Source organism: Bison bison, unplaced genomic scaffold (assembly GCF_000754665.1).
Source record: "Bison bison bison isolate TAMUID 2011002044 unplaced genomic scaffold, Bison_UMD1.0 scf7180017864148, whole genome shotgun sequence".
Taxonomy (NCBI): domain Eukaryota; kingdom Metazoa; phylum Chordata; class Mammalia; order Artiodactyla; family Bovidae; genus Bison; species Bison bison.
Window position 1 is genome coordinate 8414831 of NW_011494720.1, and position 21187 is coordinate 8436017.

The 21187-nt window shown below is 44.2% G+C and overlaps 1 protein-coding gene across 1 annotated transcript in view; it reads left to right on the forward strand.

Moving 5' to 3' along the window:
• Positions 1-21187, forward strand: part of FNDC1 (fibronectin type III domain containing 1) — a 133249-nt gene that overhangs the window by 94533 nt on the left and 17529 nt on the right. The window contains exons 20-24 of the mRNA XM_010840914.1: positions 2148-2259; positions 3143-3556; positions 12556-12624; positions 14425-14574; positions 16754-16984. Of these exons, the coding sequence (XP_010839216.1) occupies positions 2148-2259; positions 3143-3556; positions 12556-12624; positions 14425-14574; positions 16754-16984 (976 nt within the window). The remainder of the gene's footprint in view (positions 1-2147; positions 2260-3142; positions 3557-12555; positions 12625-14424; positions 14575-16753; positions 16985-21187) is intronic.

Consider the following 21187-nt stretch of genomic DNA (forward strand, 5'->3'; position numbering starts at 1 on the left):
TAAACTTCTTTACACATACCAGTTGTTTTCATGCTGTTGGGAAGAGAAAAATGGTGGGCGTTGTGTAATAGAAAATGAAGCCGTCTTTTTTTCTCTAGTTTTAACCACTTGTATGTCAGTATACTTATACTGTGTTATTTCTTCCAGTGCTCAGAAAAGGCTTTGATTCTCCTAAGTAGTTCTCCTAAGAACTACTTTGCTTTCTTCTCATGCTAATTAGGTCAGGCATGGGCATTTGTCAGACTCATTTGACTCATTGGAAAAGACCCTGATGCTGGGAAAGATTGAAGGTGGGAGGAGAAGGGGACAACAGAGGATGAGATGGTTGGATGGCATCACTGACTCAGTGGACATGAGTTTGGGTAAACTCCAAGAGTTTGTGATGGACAGGGAGGCCTGGTGTGCTGCAGTTCGTGGGGTCGCAGAGAGTCGGACACGACTGAGCGACTGAGCTGATTCTGATGGGCATTTGTTCCCGTTCTTCTTGACTGGTTAAGAAGGTCACATAAATCTTTAGGCCAACCAGTCAGACAGAACCTGAGGCACAGCCTCTCCAATGAATTTCTGTTTTCCCATTCCTGCTAGCTTTATTTTATTTTTTCTTTATGGTTCGATTAAACAGAATACATATTTTCTGTAAATTATCTCAAATCCTTTATAAAAGGAAGCAGGATAAAAACAACTGAACCAAAACAAAAATCTCCAGATCAAATAGGCAGCTTTTATCAGATCACCTTTTAAATCTTCCAACAATTTTTGTTTGACTGAAATAAAAAATAAGTATTAGTACTTTATGTATGTTTAAGCTAAATGACTTTAACTTCCTGGGGTTAAGGTAAATGTTTAGGAGTTTTTGGTGGGTTGAGGGTGATGGACAGAACACTTAGAATGTTCAGAGATTTAAAATATTTTTTCAGAGAATCAAATAATTATTCATAGTAGAATTCCCAATCAAAATTTCTCACTTATATATATAGTAGTAAGATTTAGGAAAACATATTGATGAACTTCAAAGAATTTTCAGTCACAGGTGGCCTCAAGATACATTTTGTCATTTCTCAAAGGAACAGAAATTTATAGAAGGAAGAATACATATGAAAGCAAAGTGTCATTGTAAACAATTTTGAATTGAAATGGTATGGAGTAGATTTTGCAAGTAGGGTTTATTTATGTAAGTTTTATTTTAATTACTGAGATAGTTCCCTACAAGTGGCCTGCTTGCAGGGGTTCCTCCAGTGACTTGATTGTTCAAAGTCATGGTTTTCAAACACTGATGGGCATCAGACTCCCTGAGGGCTTGTCAATATGGTTTGGTTCAGGCCAGGTAATTCTCATATCTGACAAGTTTCCAGGCGAGGTTGGGGAAGCTGGTCCAGGACCATATTCTGAGAATCATCAGTGTGGCACATGAGTTGTTTCTTAACAGAGATAATAATACTTTTTGTCCAAGTTGTATAATTCCTTAGAACATGAAATTTTTTTCATGTGTGCTATATTAGGCTAATTACAAATGAAACTGGTTTTGATATAACAACTTTGATTTTTAACACACAGCAAAATGGAAACCTGTTGTGTTCATGGCAAGAAATTAAAACAATTCAGACATATATAAAAAGATAATAGCCATCCCAGATCACTTCTCAGAAACAACCACTATTAATAGTTTGGGATATATCTGTCCAGAATTTTCTCTTTACACTTTTAAGCTTATATATACAAGTGAATATACTTCATTTTGCAAAATAATCAGTCCTTTAATCTAAGTCTGCATCAGTATATCTCATGATAAATTCAGAATTTCCAAATCCCTTTCACTGGCTTCACAGTATTTCACTGTATGGATGGGACATGATTTATTTAATCTCTTTTCTCCATTGATAAACACCTAGGTCGTTTCCTGCTTTTGACATACAACATACTCAATGGTAAATGTATTTTGAACATCTTTTGAATATTTGAGAAAACTTGAAACAATTGTTATATGGATAAACACTTATGAAATATGACTGTTTTGTACTTCGTTCCTATTATACCTTATGAATGATGCTGACAAAAATAGTGTTTCCTATTTGTCTATATTCATGTAGTTGGATTAATGTGTATTTTGAAATGTTCAATATATCCTTTAATCTGTGTCATGGATTTAGGTCGTGGACCTTGATCGTGGGTTAGTATTAAATGCAGAAGGAAGGTACCTGCAAGATTCACAAGGAAATCCTCTCCGGATTAAACTAGGCGGAGATGGTCGAACCATTGTGGGTAAGTGAGAATGGTCCTCATGGAACAAAAGTGCCCTGAGTCATCTGAAGCGTAACAACTTCTCTCTTCCTCCTTTTCCTCATTTTTAATGGGGGCCCTTGGTCCAGTTACATGAACCTCGTGGAGATGAGGTGCCTTGGAAGGGGTGGAGCTTAGCTTCTTCCCTGATCCAGCTATCTTCCTACAGACTCCACCGTCTAGAGGACGTGGCTCTTGACTTCATTCTTGGGATTGGGCAGTCCAGAGCAGACCTCAGCAACACCACTTCTAAAGCCAAACCCTGCCTGCTGCCTGTTTTTGTATAGCCTGTGAGCTCAGAATAGCTTTTATGTTTTTAAATGACTGCCAAAAAAATCACAGAATAGTATTTGTGACATGTGAAGATTATATTACCTTCATAGTTCACTCTCCATACACGAAGGTTTCTTGGAACTCAGAAACATGCGTTTCTTGGTTTACTGTCTATGTTTTTTGTTATGCAGTGGCAGCGTTGAATAGTAGCAACACAAAGCTTAAAATATTTACTCTCTGGCTCTTTGCAGAATAACTTTGCTATCACTGGTCCAAAGTAACACTTAAGTCCATAGTGGTAGGAGTAAGCACAGGGAAAGAATCACTTTCCTTCCTAGAGACTTAGAGTTATTGCAGGTAATGCGATATTTATATACTTTTATAAGCTAGTGCAGAGTAATGGACAATATAAAAGGCCCAGAAGTTTCTGGATAGTAGCAGGTACTGTGACCTCAGCTGGTATCCTTTTCATTATTTCTTTGCCTTTTATTGATTATAGAATGTAAGACATTGAGAAGATACTTTCCACTTGCTTTTTACTTCCCTGGATTGTTTCACCTGGCTGCACAGCTTTTATTTGCTTTTGTTTCAGATCTGGGAGGGACTCCCGTGGTGAGCCCCGACGGCCTCCCACTCTTCGGACAGGGGCGCCATTCCAAACCCTTGGCCAGTGCCCAGGATAAGCCCATTTTGAGTCTTGGAGGCAAGCCCCTGGTGGGCTTGGAGGTCATCAAAACAACCACCCGCGCCCCCATCACAACCACAAGACCCACCACCACGACCCCTCGGCCCACCACGACCCCTCGGCCCACCACGACCCCTCGGCCAACCACCACCACCACTCGCCCAACGACCACCCGAACCACGACCCGGAGAACCACCACCACCACCCCGGAGCCCACAACCCCTATCCCCACCTGTCCCCCCGGGACCCTGGAACGGCATGACAAAGATGGCAACCTCATAATGGGCTCACGTGGGGTCCCGGAGTGCTACCCTGAGGAAGGTAACTGTCTTCGTTCTGTTGATAACTCAGGTCGTAAAGTGGCATTTCAGAAGGGGGTGTTGCAGAGCCTGCCGGGTGTGGTGAGTGAGGCGCACAACTTCAGATCTAAGTGGGCTTCCTCTGTTTTATCTGGCAACCCTTGTCCCCACCCGAGTCAAAAATTTGTCTGAAACATGAGACACTGTTAGTTTGGACCAGCATTTCCCAAAGTGTATTCCACTGGATATTAGTAGATCATGTGTGCGTGCCAAGTTGCTTCAGTCATATCCGACTCTTTGTGACCCTATGGTCTGTAGCCCACCAGGCTCCTCTGTCCATGGGATTCCCCAGGCAAGAATACTGGGGTGGGTTGCCATTTCTATTAGTAGATTAGTACTTGTTATAATAATAATATAGAAAAAAGGTTCTGTAATTAGCTATGTGATTCAGACAAAGTTAAAGGAATTTCTGACTGTTGGACTCTTACCACTGAATAGTCTCACTGTGAATTTCCAAGAATAGTAGTATTTCCCAAGCATGTTTGAACAGCAATCCCTCAGACGGTAAAGAATCTGCCTGCAGTGCAGGAGACCCGGGTTTGATCCCTGGGTCAGGAAGATCCCCTGGAGATGGCAATGGCAACCTACTCCAGTATTCTTGCCTGGAGAATTCCATGGACAGAGGAGCCTGGTGGGCTACAGTCCATGGGATTGCAAAGAGTCAGACATAACTGAACAACTAACACTTTCACTTCTTTGCCTTTGAAAAATGCTTATGCTTACATGACCTGGCTCTCATGGGAGCGGGGCTGTCCACTGGCTAAGACTGAGCCCTTTCCTGATCTGGGACACCCAGTCCCAGCTGTCCTGTGCCCCTGCTGTGTCTTCTTACTGAGAACCACACCCCCCCCCCATTGCTTCCCTAAGGAACGGAACCTGGGGGCGCTTTGGGCCAAGTCACAGTGGAGCCAAGATGCCATCATCTTCTCTGCTTGTCCCTGTTCGCGCTGCTTGGGGGAGGTCATCTGTATTTGCCTCAGGCTTCAGAAGGCAGGTCTTCCCTGGTGGCTCCGATGGTAAAGCATCTGCTTGCGATGTGGGAGACCCGGGTTCGATTCCTGGGTCGGGAAGGTCCCCTGGAGAAAGAAATGGCAATCCACTCTAGCACTCTTGCCTGGAAAATCCCATGGACGGAGGAGCCTGATAGGCTACAGTCCATGGGGTCACAAAGAGTCGGACACGACTGAGCGACTGCACTTTCCAGAGGTTGAAATGAATTGCCATGCAGGCTGTAAAGCTTCTGTCTTTTTAAGCTAGTGCAGAGTGAAGACCCTTTATTTCAGGAATCACATGCGTGCCCTGAATTCGTAGCACACCGTCATTCAATCTGAACGTGAATGCTGTCTCCAGATTGAGAATTCTGTTTGAAATTAGTCTTTCCACGAAAAAGTTCCAAATGAACAGGAACATCTGATGTATCTGAAAAATTCACACCGAAGAACAGGCACATATGAAGAAGAGGACAATCAGGAAGAAAATTCTCACACCACCAATTAAAAGTGAGTACAAATTTGAATTTACCTTTGGGTTTCTGGTATGAAAATATCTTGTACTTTCCTTGACTTCTTCAGCATACACTGGTGTGGCTATTATTTAATTGAAGTATGATTAGAACAGATATTTCTTTACTAATAGGTTATAAACAGAAGAGTGGCTGTTTGGATTTTGTTCTAATTACTACTACTATTATTATTAATATTTTACATTTTCTTCTGGCTTTTATGTAGGTCTTTTCATTTCTTTTCATTTACTTTGTAATTTTGGACTTTTAGTTGCCATGAAAGTCAGATTCTTGATATTTTTTTTCTTCTTTTCTTTGCAAATCTTGATAGAGATGTATATTTTTTACTTTACTCCTGTACATTTGTCTAATAGCCTAGCCTAAGCCAAATTAGTGTCTAAGGGTTAGTAATAGTTTACCTCTAGACAGCATTTTGAAAATAAGGACAAAGTCTTGGAAAAAGTTAAATTTGGGGAGAGTAATATGCCTTAATTGTATGTCTATATTTTATTATTTAAAAATACTTCACTGTGGCTTACCTTCCTTTTTCATTTCTGCTGCTCCACTAACAATTTCATTAAATATTTTCTTCCTAGTATTATTTCTAATCATAGTTGTTTCTATTTATGAAAAAACATCTTTAACAATAGCTTTCCTGACATAAAAATCACATGCCATAAAGTTCACCCTTTTAAAGTTTTAAAGACCTTAGCATATTCGTAGAGTTGTGTGACTGTCACCGTTATCAAGTCCCAGAATATTTTCATCCCCCCCCCCGAACAAACCTTACACGCATTAGTAGTCACTCCCCATCCCTGCCCCTCCCAGCTCCAGGAGCTGCTTGTCTCCTTTCTATCTCTCGATCTGTCTGTTCTGGACATTTTGTGTAAATGGAATCCCATGTGAAATGTGTCGTTTTGTGTCTGGCTTCTTTCACTTAGCATAATTTGTTTTCAAGTTATCTGTACTTCTTTCTTTTTATTGCTGACTAATACTCCATTGTGTGGAAAGACCACATTTTATCCATTTATCAGTTGATGGACATTTGGGTTGTTTCTGCCTTTTGTCTATTATGAATAATGCTGCTGTGAACATTTGTGTACATATTTTTTTCTTTTGAATATCTGTTTTTAATTCTCTTCTGTAGAGTTGTTTTGTTGGTTGGTAACTCTTTGTTTAAATTTTTTCCCTACTACTTTTTAAAAATTTTAATGGGAGGATAATTGCTTTACAATGTTGTATTGGTTTCTGCCACACAACAGTGTGAATCATACATATGTCCTCTCCCTTTTGAGCCCTCCGCCCCACCTCCCACCCCATCCTGCCTCACTGGGTTATCACAGAATCCCAAGTGGAGCTCCCTGTATAATGCAGCAGCTTCCCACTAGCTATCTGTTTTACATAAGATAATGAATGCGTTTCCATGCTACTCTCTCAATTCACCCCACCCACTCCTTCCCCTGCTGTGTCCGTAAGTCTGTTCTCTATGTCTGTGTCTCTGCTCCTGTCCTGCATGTGGGTTCATCAATACCATTTTTCTAGATTTCATATGTATGTGCTAATATACGATATTTGCTTTATGTTTAACTTTTTGAGGAGGCACCAAACTGTTGTCCATAGCAGCTGCACTATTTTCATTCCCCGCTGGAAACGTATGAGGCATCCAGTTCCTCTCCATCTTCACCAGCACTTGTTATTATCTGTTTTTTTCATTCTAGCCATCACAGCTTGGATTCCTTGTACTACACTATTTTATAGGAGGGACTTGAGCATCCATGGATTTTGGTATTCACAGGGGCTTCTGGGCCAATTCACAGGGGCCTCTGGGCCAATTACCTGTGTACATCGAGGGACACTGTGCTTCAGTCTACAATGTACACTCACAGGTGCTGGGGTTCCATGTGTACACACATGTGCTTTTTACCAAGTGCATTTTGGCCATGGCACTTTGCAGCCTACTCACCTGAAATTGTTACAAGAATGCTGACTTAGACCCTCTGCTGTGATCACTGTGAGAATACCTGCCCTTCTGAGACTCCCCTCCTCAGCCCCCAGCTAGCCAACCATTTGTCATTACCTTCTGTTGGCAAAATCCTAACATTTTGTTTTTAGCCCTCCAAATTTTTTTTAACTTTTATTTTATATTGGAATATAGCCAGTTAACAATGTTGTGGTAATTTCAGGCAATCAGCGAAGGGACTCAGCCATACATGTACATGTGTCCATACTCCCCCAAAACCCCCTCCCATGCAGGCTGGCACATAACATTGAGCAGAGTCCCATGTGCTGTACAATAAGTCCTTGCTGGTTATCCATTGTATTAATAACTATAGCAGTGTGTACATAACCATCCCAAACTCCCTGACTATCCCTTCCCTTCCCAGCCCACCACCCCTGGCAGCCATGAGTTCATTTTCCTTTGAATCATTTGTAAGTTCATCTGTATCATTTCTTTTTAGATCCCACATATAAGGGATGTCATACAGGGTTTCTCCTTCTCTGTCTGACTGACTTCACTGGGTATGACACTCTCCAGGTCTATTGATGTTGCTGCAAACTGCAGGATTTCATTTTTTTAAATGCCTGAGTAATATTCTTATATATATATATATATATATACCATATCTTTTTTATCTATTCCTCTGTCGATGAGCTTTTAGGTTTCTAGCCCTCCAGTTTTAAAAGTCATCTTTTCAAATATCTTAGTCTTTACTCTCCTGGTTATGTCAGTACCCTCTTTTCCTTGAAAACGCTGCTTTAACAGTGTTCTGGGAATAACCTTGTGTCATTAAATTATTCAGTAATTTAGGCATCTTTTTCTAGACATCATAGTTATACATATTCCTGTATGCATAGATGCATATTATATGTTTGTTTCTAGTGTATTGACACCCTTTCTCTCTTTACATACACACACACATGCACAATTTTTTGCTTGCTATGACTTCTCTATTAAGTCATAAACTCCTTGCAGTAGAGACAGCATCCTCTGCTTCATCTCAGATTGCTTGTGGTACCCAATTATGTATCTTTGGGTATCTATACCATACCCTAAGCCATAGGCATGCTCCGTTTTCTAACGGAGAAGTTAGAGTCTTTTGAGAAGTCTTTTTACCAGTGATGCTTGTTTTTCAGGTTCCATTTTGACAGCGGATCTGATGGTATCGTGTGTGTTTGGAAATGTTATGAGCCAGCTGAACATCTTCAACAATTTGTAACATGATCTGGGGGCATCTTTAGAAGAACATCAGTCATTACGGAAAACAGTTCTCTCCTGCCACAGCTCACTCGCAAGACAGAAAATACAAAGAGAATAATTGAAAGTTCACTTGAGCTGGACCAATGAAATAATTTGCAAATATCCTTGGGTTTCAAATGACTGTAATTTACCTTCTCTCCAAAGTTTTAATGAGAATCTACTTTAACAGTTTTTTTTTTTTTTTTAATGTATCTCTGGAACTAAGACCCAAACATTTTGCACTTTCTTTTTTAAATTTCACAACCGTTTGGATAAAACCACTGAAAAAACATACATATATAAACTGTAGCACATGGTTGGTGGCCGGCTGCTACTTTTATGTGAAGAGGTGGAAGCTTCTGACATGGATTTTGGGTTGGCTTAAAAACATCCAGTTATATGTGGCTCCAGATACTCCAAATTGGCATTCAGGTGGGGCAAATTCTGAGGGTCAGCGTTTCAAAAAAAAAAAAAAGGTAAATCTGTTTCATTACAGCTGGAAGTTTCTTTGACTTGGAATCAAGATGGTGCTATTTTAGAAAAATTATCTCTGACTTTATTTGGTTTTAAAACAAAAAAAAGGAGCACTAAATCACTCAGTAGGGTGTTTACTTTTGCCAGAAGACTTAACTGTCACTCGTCTCAAGAAGTGATCCAAGTTCACAGGTGAAGGGGTGGTTTCTGTGGTCTGGTGCTGGACCAGAGTGCTTCAGCTCCTTAAGGAACTGTACTTAGTATCAGGAATCCATGGAGGAGACCCTAGACTCGCCTCTTTCTCATTCACTCTGGGCTGCAGCAATTGTACCATTTATTCATTCTGACCTAACCAAAAATAATAATGAAATGAAATGACTCTGAGCTGATAATAAGCCACAAGAGGACTACGTTCCTGAAAGTTAATAAAGGAAAGAAAATGGTGTCATGGAAAACAACAGCAAGATAACCCCAAATGTTAGGTGGTGTGAACTTGAAAACTCTGATTTAAACCAGCCCAGAAGTAATTCCTCTTGGATTCAGGCATATTGACATTGGAATGAACTGAAAAAAAAATCTTGTCTAGTCATTTTTCTCAAAATGCACATCCTGAAGGGTGGATCTCTTACAACCTCTCTTTGATGACATTTGCTGGCCACGTCAGAACACATCCAGCGTCACCACCTCCATGGTGAGGCAGGTGGGATGCATCTCATGGGCCTCCGGTGTCTACAGGGCTTTTCACTACGATCCCAGAGCGGCTGGACAGGCGAGGCAAGGTCGCCACTGTCCTCCGCTGGTGGAGTTGTTCTGGCAGCACCACATTCATGAAGTTATTCGAAGTAGGCTCAAAAAAGCCTAATAGAAGGATTCTATTGGACTATTTCAGGGGAATGATCAGTTATTTCCTAACCATAAACAAAATTCAAAATTGGTGCTTGTAATTTTTTAGTGAAGGAGGTTTATATACTTTTCTAGTTCAATTCCCCCTTCATTATGCTGCAGAATGATGATTCTAGTGAAGCGCCCAAAGGTTTACAAGCAAAAAGACTGGTTCGTCCAACTTTTAAACAGTGGAGGCAGTTTGATGAAGCATAAAGTCTTTGGAGCCAAGGCCTTGCAGTTCAGTTCTGTTTTAGCTCTTTGTCCTTTACCAGCTGTGAGACTCCAGGCATGTTATAAATCCTTGGTGTCCTTGGCTGAGAAGTGGGTGTAATCAACCCCACGTATCTGGAGATTTATGTGAGGATTGACTCAATATATACCCAACAGTGCCCGATGCCCCAAAGGCATGTGATGCACCCCACTTCCTGCTTCCTGTCTCCTCACTCACCCTCTCTGCCTCTTAAGTGTGCCTTGGATTGAGAGTTCTGTATAATTTGCTGTGGCTTCAGGTCAAAGGAAGTGAAGGAATTCTTCTGAACTTTTTTTTTTTGAGTTAGGAAATCTTTTGCCTCAATATTTCACCAACTGCAGAGAAAGTATCTTCTTTTTTAGCTGCATCTGTCTTCCTCCCCCAGAGAAGTCATGTATGGATTTCCTCCCATCTTCCCAAAACAGCTTCTGCTGAAAGCAGTACTCAGCTTGTGGAGGCAAAAAATTGTTTTTGCTTCAATCACTCACTTTTTTGAACCAAGTTTTCATCCATGCTCTTATCAGTTTTGTTGTTTTTAGTCACTAAGTCGTGTTCGACTCTTTTGCAACCCCTATGGACTGTAAGATCTTCCCTAGTAGCTCAGCTGGTAAAGAATCCACCTGCAGTGCAGGGGATCCAGGTTCGATTCCTGGGTCAGGAAGATCTGCTGGAGAAGGGATAGGCTACTGCTGCTAAGTCGCTTCAGTTGTATCTGACTCTGTGCAACCCCATAGACCGCAGCCCATCAGGCTCCACCGTCCCTGGGATTCTCCAGGCAAGAACACTGGAGTGGGTTGCCATCTCCTTCTCCAATGCATGAAAGTGAAAAGTGAAAGTGAAGTCGCTCAGTCGTGTCCGACTCTTAGCGACCCCATGGACTGCAGCCTACCAGGCTCCTCTGTCCATGGGATTTGCCAGGCAAGAGTACTGGAGTGGGGTGCCATTGCCTTCTCCTAGGGATAGGCTAACCACTCCAGTATTCTTGGGCTTCCCTGATGGTTCAGCTGGTAAAGACTCTGCCTGCTATGCGGGAGACCTGGGTTCAATCCCTGGGTTGGGAAGATCCCCTGGAGAAGGGAATGGCTACCCACTCCAATATTCTGGCCTGGAGAATTCCATGGACTGTATAGTCCATGGGGTGGCAAAGAGTCGGACACGACTGAGCAACTTTCACTTCACTTCATGGACTGTAACCCTCCAGGCTTCTCTTTCTATGTGGTTTCTTAGGCAAGAATACTGGAGTGAGATGCCATTTCTTCCTTCCGGAGATCTTCCTGACTCAGGGATCAAATCCACATCTCCTGCGTCCCCTGAACTGCAGGTGGAGTCTTTACTGCTGAACCACCGGGGCTTCCCATTGAGCCACCTGGGAAGCCATTAATAATAGTCATTTGAACAGTGGTTCTTATAATTAGGGCTTCCTGGTAGATTAAAAAAAATCACATATAAAAGTCTACGGATTGCATGTATAGGATAATTTTGTAGTCATAGCAGATCTAGTGGCTTTATAAGTAAAATACAACTTGTTTGTAAAGAGATGTTTGTAATCATTAGGATATTATTTCCAAACTTCATAGGCAAGTTAAGAAGTTCTAATCATTACAGATTTATCTCCCGAGTCACTGAGAGGGGATGGAAGCTTAGAGGGAGCAGTGAAGCCAGAATAGAACAGAGAAGCAGGAGGGCACCTGGATCATGTGAGCGGCAAGACCAGGGGATGGAGGGAATGAGTGAAAAATCAAAGTGTGACTGGCTCAGTTGTGTCTGACTCTTTGCCACCCCATGGATTTGCAGCTCTTCAGGCTCCTCTGTCCATGGAGTTCTCCAGGCGAGAAAATGGAGAAGGCAGTGGCACCCCACTCCAGTACTCTTGCCTGGAAAATCCCATGGACTGAGGCTGCAGTCCATGGGGTCGCTAAGAGTCGGACACGACTGAGCGACTTCACTTTCACTTTTCACTTTCCTGCATTGGAGAAGGAAATGGCAACCCACTCCAGTGTTCTTGCCTGGAGAATCCCAGGGACGGGGGAGCCTGGTGGGCTGCCGTCTATGGGGTTGCACAGAGTCAGACACGACTGAAGCGTCTTAGCGGCAGCAGCATCACCAGCAGGCGAGAATACTGGAGTGGGTAGCCATTCCCTTCTCCAGGGGTTCTTTCCGACCCTGGGATCGAACCTGGGTCTCCCGCCTTCCTGGCAGATTCTCTACTGTCTGAGCCACCAAAGGCCATGAACAAAGGGGTTCCCTGCCCTCCGAGAATGTTTGTTCTCACGCCTGCCCCCTTCCCCCTCTCCATCCCCCTCTCCCCTCCGTCCCCCTCCGCCTTCCTCCCCTCACAAGTCGGGAAGAGCGCCCTCTGCTGGAGGGTCGGGAGCGCTGGGGAGGTGTCTTTTCCAGTGCACCCCACTGAGCGCAAAGGAGAGAAACTCTCCGTTCGTATGGAGCCCTCCACGTTCTGAGGCTCTTCCTCCTGAGGAAGCCGAGGCGGCCGTGGCAGGGGGGGGTTATCCCCCCGGAAGCCAGCAGCAGGGGGCTGGATTGCCGTGCCCTTGGCGCCATTCTGAGAAGAGAGCCTGGGGCATTTGCTGACTGCCCTTGCCTTCTCTTTCCTAGATGAGTTCTCAGGGCTGGAGACCGACACGGCAGTGCCCACGGAAGAGGCGTACGTCATCTATGATGAAGGTACGATTGATTCCAAGCACATGATTGGGGGTATTTTCTGATTAGAGAATCTGATGTTCGTTACTAAGTGCGTGCACAGTCGCTCAGTCATGTCTGGCTCTTTGAGACCCCATGGATTGTTAGCCCACCAGGCTCCTCTGTCCATGGAATTCTCCAGGCAAGAATACTGGAGTGGGTAGCCATTCCTTTCTCCCGGGGATCTTCTCCACCCAGGGATCTTCTCCACCCAGGGATTGAACCCGTGTCTCCTGTGACTTCTGGCTTGGCAGGCAGATTCATTACTACTGAGCCACCTGGGAAGGCTGAAGTGGGCTAAGTAGATAGCCTCAATTCCTGTTTCCCTCAGAACTTAGGGCTGGAGGGCAACACTTAGAGAAGGGTGGTGGTACTCCCCTTCCAAGTTACCTCCCCTCGCCCCATAAAAATTTGATCCAGAGGAAAACTGTGTGCTTGATACACAGATGCAGCCTCCAGACAAGACCCCTGAGCCCCCTTCCCTCCATCTCAAACCTTCTCCTCCTTCTTTTGGAAATTCTGGAGTTACTTCAGTCTGAACACCCCCGCACCACCCATACACGTTAATAAAAACGACTTAGTTTAACCGAGTTCCAGCTTCCCCTCTTGGCTCTTCTCACTCTCACTCTTTCCTTTCCTTTTCTAATTACATTCAAAAAGCAATGCGGTAGATGTGCTGATTTTTTAAAAAATCAGAATGTTTTCAAGTGAAAGTGAAGTTTCTAAGATGAAGAAGAGGCTTGCTTTGCATGGTGTCTGGTCACTCCATTCATAGTAATTACTGCTGTGATTATATTTACCTCCATGCGGTTGTTCTTGTGTTTTGTAAATTGCCCTTGAAATTGAAGGAAATTTGCGTAGAAAGCTTGTCCCCTTCCCAGTGCTGGCCTTTGGCACCTGGGGTGTCAGTCCTCACTAATGTGCTCAGCCTGCCCGCTGGCTGGTTGTGGATTCAAGGCTCTTCAGTCACGAATGTGGGAATAACATCACCTCTGATGCAGTCAGGAGCTTCAGTGTAGTTGTTTAATCCCCAGTTTTCAAAACAAAACAAAACAGACCTGAAAGAGAAATAGCAGATGTGAGAAAGCAAAGGAAGTTTTCTTAGCACCTTTGGAAATAAAACCCTGTGATTTGAAGCTGTTGAAAAGGGAGCAGAATTTTCTTTTTTTTGTTAATGGATTAGTTCTCTCAATAGGATTAGTCCCACCTCCCCCCTCAGAAAATAACCCCTACGCAGGTGACAAATTTTTTAAAAAATCAGGTTTCTTTTCTCGTGTGATACTTTTCTGGCTTTAAAAGGGAAAATTACTTAGGCAGAGAATGGTCAGGGGCCAGTAACAGGAGCGTGCTAACCTGGGTAAGTTCTAAGGTTCTATCCAGCTTTGATTCCAAAAATCTCATTTTTCTTGTCATGTGTGTTTCTTTTTAATTTTTTCCCTTCCTTTCTTCTATCTGCAGCTGCTTTTCCCTAAGGACTGAAAAATGGTCGGTGGGGGGATATTGTTTTGTTAGCAACAAATTCTGTTCAGGTATAGCGTTTATTCTAGAGTCTGCTGCTGCGCTAAGTCGCTTCAGTCGTGTCTGACTCTTTGTAACCCCATGGACAGCAGCCCACCAGGCTCCTCTGCGCACGGAATTCTCCAGGCAAGAACACTGGAGTGGGTTGCCATTTCCTTCTCCAATTCTAGAGTCTGTTTGTGCGCCTTTACACTTTAGTGTTGCGTTCAATCTTAAGGTGCCCCTTTTCTGGATGTGCCCAGTTACAAAACCATCATATCATTTCAGATTATGAAGTTGAGACCTCGGGGCCGCCGCCTACCACCCAGCCCTCCACCACCACCACCACCACCACGCCCGCCGTCATCCCGCCTGAAGGCTCCATCAGTTCCTACCCCGAAGAAGAATTCGATCTGGCTGGGAAGAAACGTTTTGTTGGTAAGTAGAAGTTCCTTAATCAGAGAAACATGAGTTTTTAGCTCTCATCCTTTGAAGAAGAGCAGAACGAATCTCTTGGCTTGGCCGTGGCAGCTCGTTTGGAGCAGAGGTTTCTCCCAGGGTGACGTTTCCACTTGGGCAAGTCAGTGCGTCAGTCCTGTTGGGATGCTTTCTAAACATGAACTTGCTCTCTGCAGAAGTCAGGGGACCAGGCGTGCAGGAGAACATGTGGTGTCCAATGGAGCAGAGTTTAGAGAGGCTGTGTTGTGCAGATGAGGAGTAAGAACTACTTAATAGTCATCAAGTCCAGGGACTATAAGACTTTTGTTATAGCCAACTTTTCTGAGATGAGACTTTTATTAGGCCTTGCCTGCACATTGGTTTTTTGTTTGTTTGTTTTACTTATTTATTTAGGCTGCTCTGGGTCTTAGTTGTGGCATGTGGGATCTAGTACCCCAACCAGGTATCAAACCCAGGTCCCCTGCTTTGGGAGTGGGGCGTCTAACCACTGGACCGCCAGGGAAGCCCCTGAGTGTTGTTTGTTAACTCCTCCCTAAAAGATGAGCAATTTGATGAGTTGAGCTACTAGTATGTCTTACAGTTTCAAAGAGCTGAAGCTGTTTTCCTTGAGGTTGTTTCCTATAGTTTTCATTAGCCTCAAGGACTTGCGATCTAGAAATTGACCGTATTCCTCTTTCTCAGTTATTAAAACAGTTTCAGGAAGAAATTTTATGCCATTAAACTGTGTTTCATTCCCTTTGGGAGCCTTCTTTTCCCATGCCCTTAATGAACTTTGCTAATAAGACAGATTAACATATCACTAAGTGGAAAAAAATCATTTGTTACTTAGTGGAGACAGGCAACAGCTTAAACTAATATCACACTTTTCTGTTTCCAAAACAAATGTTCTGCCATCAGCAAAGAACAGCTCTTGTCAGCCAAGATGTAGTATTGAGTGTCTGAACTACTCACACTTGAAGAACAAGAATCTTAATTGGGAGGAGGATTCCTGAGGCCAGTGGTAATGCTGGTCCATGGCATGCCGCAGCCTGGCTGAATTCACTCAATGTTCTGACTTTTCTCTCTGTGGTTCCATGACAGAAATTGAAACGCTTTCAGCGCTATTATTAGCTGTTCTGAAGACCTTTTCAAAGGCTGAAAGGCTTACTATTGTCTGGCTGTTTTCATATGCCTATAACTTTATAAAGCACAGTAGACAGCTCCCCCAAACTTCCTGATCAGATCCATGCACAAGCTCAAAACGCCTAATTTTGTATGGATTATTGGAAAACAGAGGAGCTTAAAAATTGCTTTCAGTTCTAACAGCCCCTGGGAATGAGAAGCTGTATGAGGAGATGCAGTGGGATGTTTAGAAAGTTCTAGAAACTGTTACTTGGGAGCACTTGGGGGTCTTGAATGTATAAAGCCCAAATCCAATTCCTTGGCTATTCTAGCGTGTATGTAATAAGTCTTGTGGGCTCTTTCTCAGCACTGGTAGGTTCAACTGGAGTGTGGGTTATCAGTTCTTATCCTGCCTTAATCCTGGGGCCCTTGTATCTGCTGAGATCATGAGTGTAGGAAAAGCTTGAAGCTATCCATAAATGTGAGTTGCTATTTTCGTCCTGAGTGGTAATGTTGTAGACGGCTGTTCAGGCCTAGCCTGTGCAGACATGGGTGCAAGGGGTTATGTGAGTCCCTGATGTCCCAGGGGAGGCCAGTCTGGACTGAGGCTAAGGTTGTACATCTTGGCTGGTGTATGGTTTTTTTTTTTTTTTTTCCTGGTCCCAAGACAGTCTAGGGAATGAAATGTGTTGAGAGAACTCCAAGTTGGATTCAATCGCACCTTTCCAAGTTTAAGGGCACAGGAATGGCACAATGCCGCAGAATTCTATTAGACATTAAATTGTCATTTGGAGCCGTTTCAAAACCACTATGAGAGCATTGATGTTGATGGGGCAATGGGATCTTTTGAAACCACCAGATTGAAAGCTATAATAAATATGTGGATCCAATCAGGAGAGGTAGGGATGTGCGCTTGCGTTTGGCCTCAGGGCTGATGACCCTGGATGTTTAGCAGAAAGAGACTGAATGTTGGGCCTACTCCATGGAGCAGACATCATGTTTCTGCCCTCAGAGAAAGCGTTAAGCAACGCGACTGGGTATCTTTGTTCTTTTCCAGCTCCTTACGTGACGTACCTAAATAAAGACCCGTCCGCCCCGTGCTCTCTGACTGACGCTCTGGATCACTTCCAAGTGGACAGCCTGGATGAAATCATTCCAAATGACCTGAAGAAGAGTGACACGCCTCCTCAGCACGTCCCCCGCAACATCACCGTGGTCGCGGTGGAAGGCTGCCACTCATTTGTCATTGTGGACTGGGACAAAGCCGCCCCAGGGGATATGATAACAGGTGAGTCCAAGGCAAGTGCTCAGAGTTCCTGTCAATCTGCAGGTGAGAAATACAGACAATAAGGGATGAATGGATGCTGGATGAGTGGATGGATGGAAGATGGATGGATGGATGGGTAGATGGATGAAAAGTGGATGGATGGATAAATGAATAGATTGGATAAATGGATGATGGGTGGATGCAACGATGGATGGATGGATTGGAGAAATGGATGATGGCTGGATGCAAGGACGGATGGATGGGTGGATAAATAAATGAATGGATTGGAGAAGTGAATGATGGAAGGGTGCCAGGGTGGGTGGATCAGTCAGATAGCTAGATGGAGAGATGCATGGATGAACTGGATGGACGAATGCAGCTATTTTCTTTTAAAAGGATGGATCAGAGGCAGTAAGGGAAGCCTTGTAGGGCAGTATGAGGAGCACTGGATGGAAGTCAGAAATCCTGAACCTTAATCCCAGATGGGTTTGTATGACCTGGAGCTACTGCTTCGTTTTCCCTGGACCTTGGTCTCCTATACAAAGTATCATTAGGTCTCTTACCCTGTAATCCTGCAAGTAGCCAAGGAGTCCACCGAGCCCCTTGTCAGATGAGCTCCTGCAGCATGGGTGATGAGAGTGCTCCTACTGTGTGCTTCCCGGGGTCATGATCAACCCTGGGGTCATGACTCAGGCTCTTTCCAGGTCTGCTCGGGGCTCCTGAATTCCTTAGGTGGGAACTGGATGTGATGGAGAAAATGCCCAGGGATCTTGAGCCTCCAAGATCTTGGTCTGTGAGATGTTGATGAGTTCATTCGACTCTGCCGAAGACATATTTGAGGATAAATTTGTTGAGATGAGTTCTTACACAAAAGAGTTAATGTTTTCTTTGGATAGACACCCTTCTTTTGCAAATGATTCCTTTTGGGTCAGTGAGTTATATAAGAGGAAGGAATGTGTGTGTGTGTGTGTGTGTGTGTGTCTCAGGGCTGGGGATGGTGGGATAAGCCGGAGTTTGACATATTATGTCACTACCATGCTGGTGTTGATCATCGAATTCGAAATTTTTAATGTTCTTGCTTTGGGTCCCCAGAATGATCTCTTAAAATGAGGAAAAAAAAAAAACCCAAGCACAACCAGAGAGCTAATTTTTTTTTTTTTTTTAATGAAGTGTGCACTGCAGCACAAAAGTCAGGATAAAGGGCACAGGACTGAATGCCTGGGTGTTGTGCCAGGCAGGATGGAAGGGCCGTGGAGAGCCAGGGTGCAGATCAAGGGGTCTGAGTCTTGGTGTAGCTATACTTGCTGGGCCCCCAATCTATGAGTTGCTCGGGCCATTGGGGCCAGCTTCTGTGAAGTCCAGAATGTTCCTAATAGCAAGCAAATAAATCAATGGCAGGAGGAGAGCGTGTAGTCAAAACAGCCAGAAAATCCTTTTATGAACTGAGTATGATTTTATGAATGGCAGTTTTGAAAAGCAAGAGAGCAAACAGGGAAAATATAATCATGGAATACTTTATCTTAAGCTACTTAGCTTTTGATCTCTTGCATAACAGATGTTACTTAACATAAATATACCCCTGTGCCCTGAGCCACGGGGCTTCTGAGAAACAGAAGGATGGATACAGGATGAAAGGACCAGCCACTTTAGGCATGCCCCCTGGGCTGGAGCGTGAGGAGCCTTCGGAGAATTCCGGTAAATGTCGCTGGACTTAACTCCGACACAGTTCCTATAACATCCCATAGAGGGCGTGCTTCCGAAACACATGCTCCTGTTAGCTTTGCATAGAAAGCCTTCCGAAGCTCCCCAGAAACTGGGGTCATCTCATCGCCACATACCCCCACCATCTAATCCCAAACCAAGCCCCAGGGCCCTAATCACGAGCACTCATGCCACGAGCATAAATAATACAGCTGAGGTGTTATTGGGATTCAGGTCCCAATAGAAAGTTGTGCCAACTCCTGCCAACTGCTTATCATGGAATATTTCAGTGCACGACAGCCCTGTGATATGCAGAAGAAGCATGTTAGACCCTAGAGGCTAAAAGGGAAAAGCATGGGAGTGCTTCATCAGTTAATGAATCAAGCACCAGCTCTTAGCTGCAGAACAACGAGGTGAGGTGGATACCCAGATGCCTCCTAGACCCAAAGGGAAGATCACACTTTCAGGCCCACCACAGGGCGTTTGGGTCCTGGTAGCTGCGTGAGATGCAGAGCACTTTGCTGATTTCCACCGGCGGTTCTTTTCTTTCACACGGGTCCTGGTAGCTGCGTGACATGTAGAGCACTTTGCTGATTTCCACTGGTGGTTCTTTTCTTTCACACGTGGTTGAGTCAGTGTGTAACCAAATGGTGGCCAAACGACACGAAACTCCCGCAAAGTAAATAGGTCCATGACCTGTTGCCTACCCTGATCGGTCCTAATGAATGAAGCTGTCTCTTCATCAGCAGTAACTCTGTGGGAAATCACCTTCGTGGTGGTCTCTGAATCTTTTCAGGACTGGTTTTGATAAGAACAGAGAACGCAGGAGTTACATGTGCTCAGCAAGCACGTTATAAAAATCCAGACACAAGGATGAGCAGGGAAACTTGAGTAGTATATGGGATGAAGTGCAGCGTTCTAATTCATATGAGGTCAAAGAGGATGAGCCGGGCTGACCCGTGGAAGCCAGGGCTCCTTGGGCACATCTGCCCCTGGCTGGACCCTTGTTGGGTACAGCGTCACCATCAGCTTCTGTGGCTTGATGTCACCATCTTCAGAGGAGGAGGGTACCCTATGGAGAGAGCAGCAACACTTCCCAGGTCCCATGAAATAGTTGTTGAAAAAAGAGAAGGAATTTCTCTGAAAAGGCTTCAGAGCCCAGGACCCCTGTTTCTGCTCTCTGCCTGCTGGGGTGGAGCTATGTAACTCTAATCCACTCTTCCCATCAACAGAATGGCCCTTGGGGAGGCGATTGGTGAGAACAGGTTGCTGAATAAAGCCATTTGCCTCTTTGATGCCTTTGATTTTCTTCATCTTCTCCTTGACCTGTGATCTGATTCTTTCAGCCCAAGTTTTCCTTACAGGCTCATCCGCTTTGACCTGACATTAAAGATCGGAATTGCTTAAGGCATGGTCCTAAGTCACTTTCTTCTTCAGTTCAGTTCAGTTACTCAGTCATGTCTGACTCTTTGTGACCCCATGAACTACAGCACACCAGGCCTCCCTGTCCATCACCAACTCTTGGAGCTTACTCAAACTCATGTCCATCACATTGGTGCTGCCATCCAACAATCTCATCCTCTGTCGTCCCCTTCTCCCACCTTCAATCTTTCCCAGCATCAGGGTCTTTTCCAATGAGTTAGTTCTTTGCATCACGTGGCCAAAGTATTGGAGCTTCAGCTTCAACATCAGTCATTCAGTCCAGTCCAGCTAGACAGTAGCCTCTTGCTCACCACAGCTAGAGAAAGCCTGAGTGCAGCGATGAAGACCCAGTGCAGCCAAAAATAAATAAATAAATAAATGTAAATGCTTATAAATATATATATATATACACATTTAAAAAAGACATCTGCGTGGATAAAATCCTGGAGAGAGAAAACACAGGGTAAGAAGAAAAGCTTCAGCTTCAGCTGAAGGATTTTACCCATGCACAGGTCTTTTAAAAATGTATATATATATATATATATTTACAAGCATTAAAAATTTTTTGTTTCTTTTTGGCTGCACTGGGTCTTCATCGCTGCACTCAGGCTTTCTCTAGCTGTGGTGAGCGGGAGGTTCCTGTCTAGTTGCTGTGTGTGGGCTTCCCCTAGCAGCGGCTTGTTGCAGAGCAGAGGCTGTGGGGCACATGGGCTTCAGCAGCCACGGCCCGAGGGCTCTAGAGTACAGGCTCAGTAGTCGTGGTGCGTGGGCTTCGTTGCCCCTCTAAATGTGAGGTCTTCCTGGACCAGGCATTGAGTCTGTGTCCCCTGCAATGGCAGACAGGGCCCTAACCACTGGACCACCACGGAAGTCCTGATGCATGTGGTCTCAGTGTCTCTTGGTGATGAGCCACTGGTTTGTAGGTCAGGCCCCAGCCTGTTCTCCTCTGAGCCTCAAACTGAAAAATCATATCCACTTGACACTATCACCCGTCGGGTCTCCAAAGCTTCTCAGACTCAGCATATCCAGAATCAGACTCATGATCCAGACACACACCTGCTCATCTGGGTTTTCTGTCTCACTCTCTGTCCATTCTTGCAA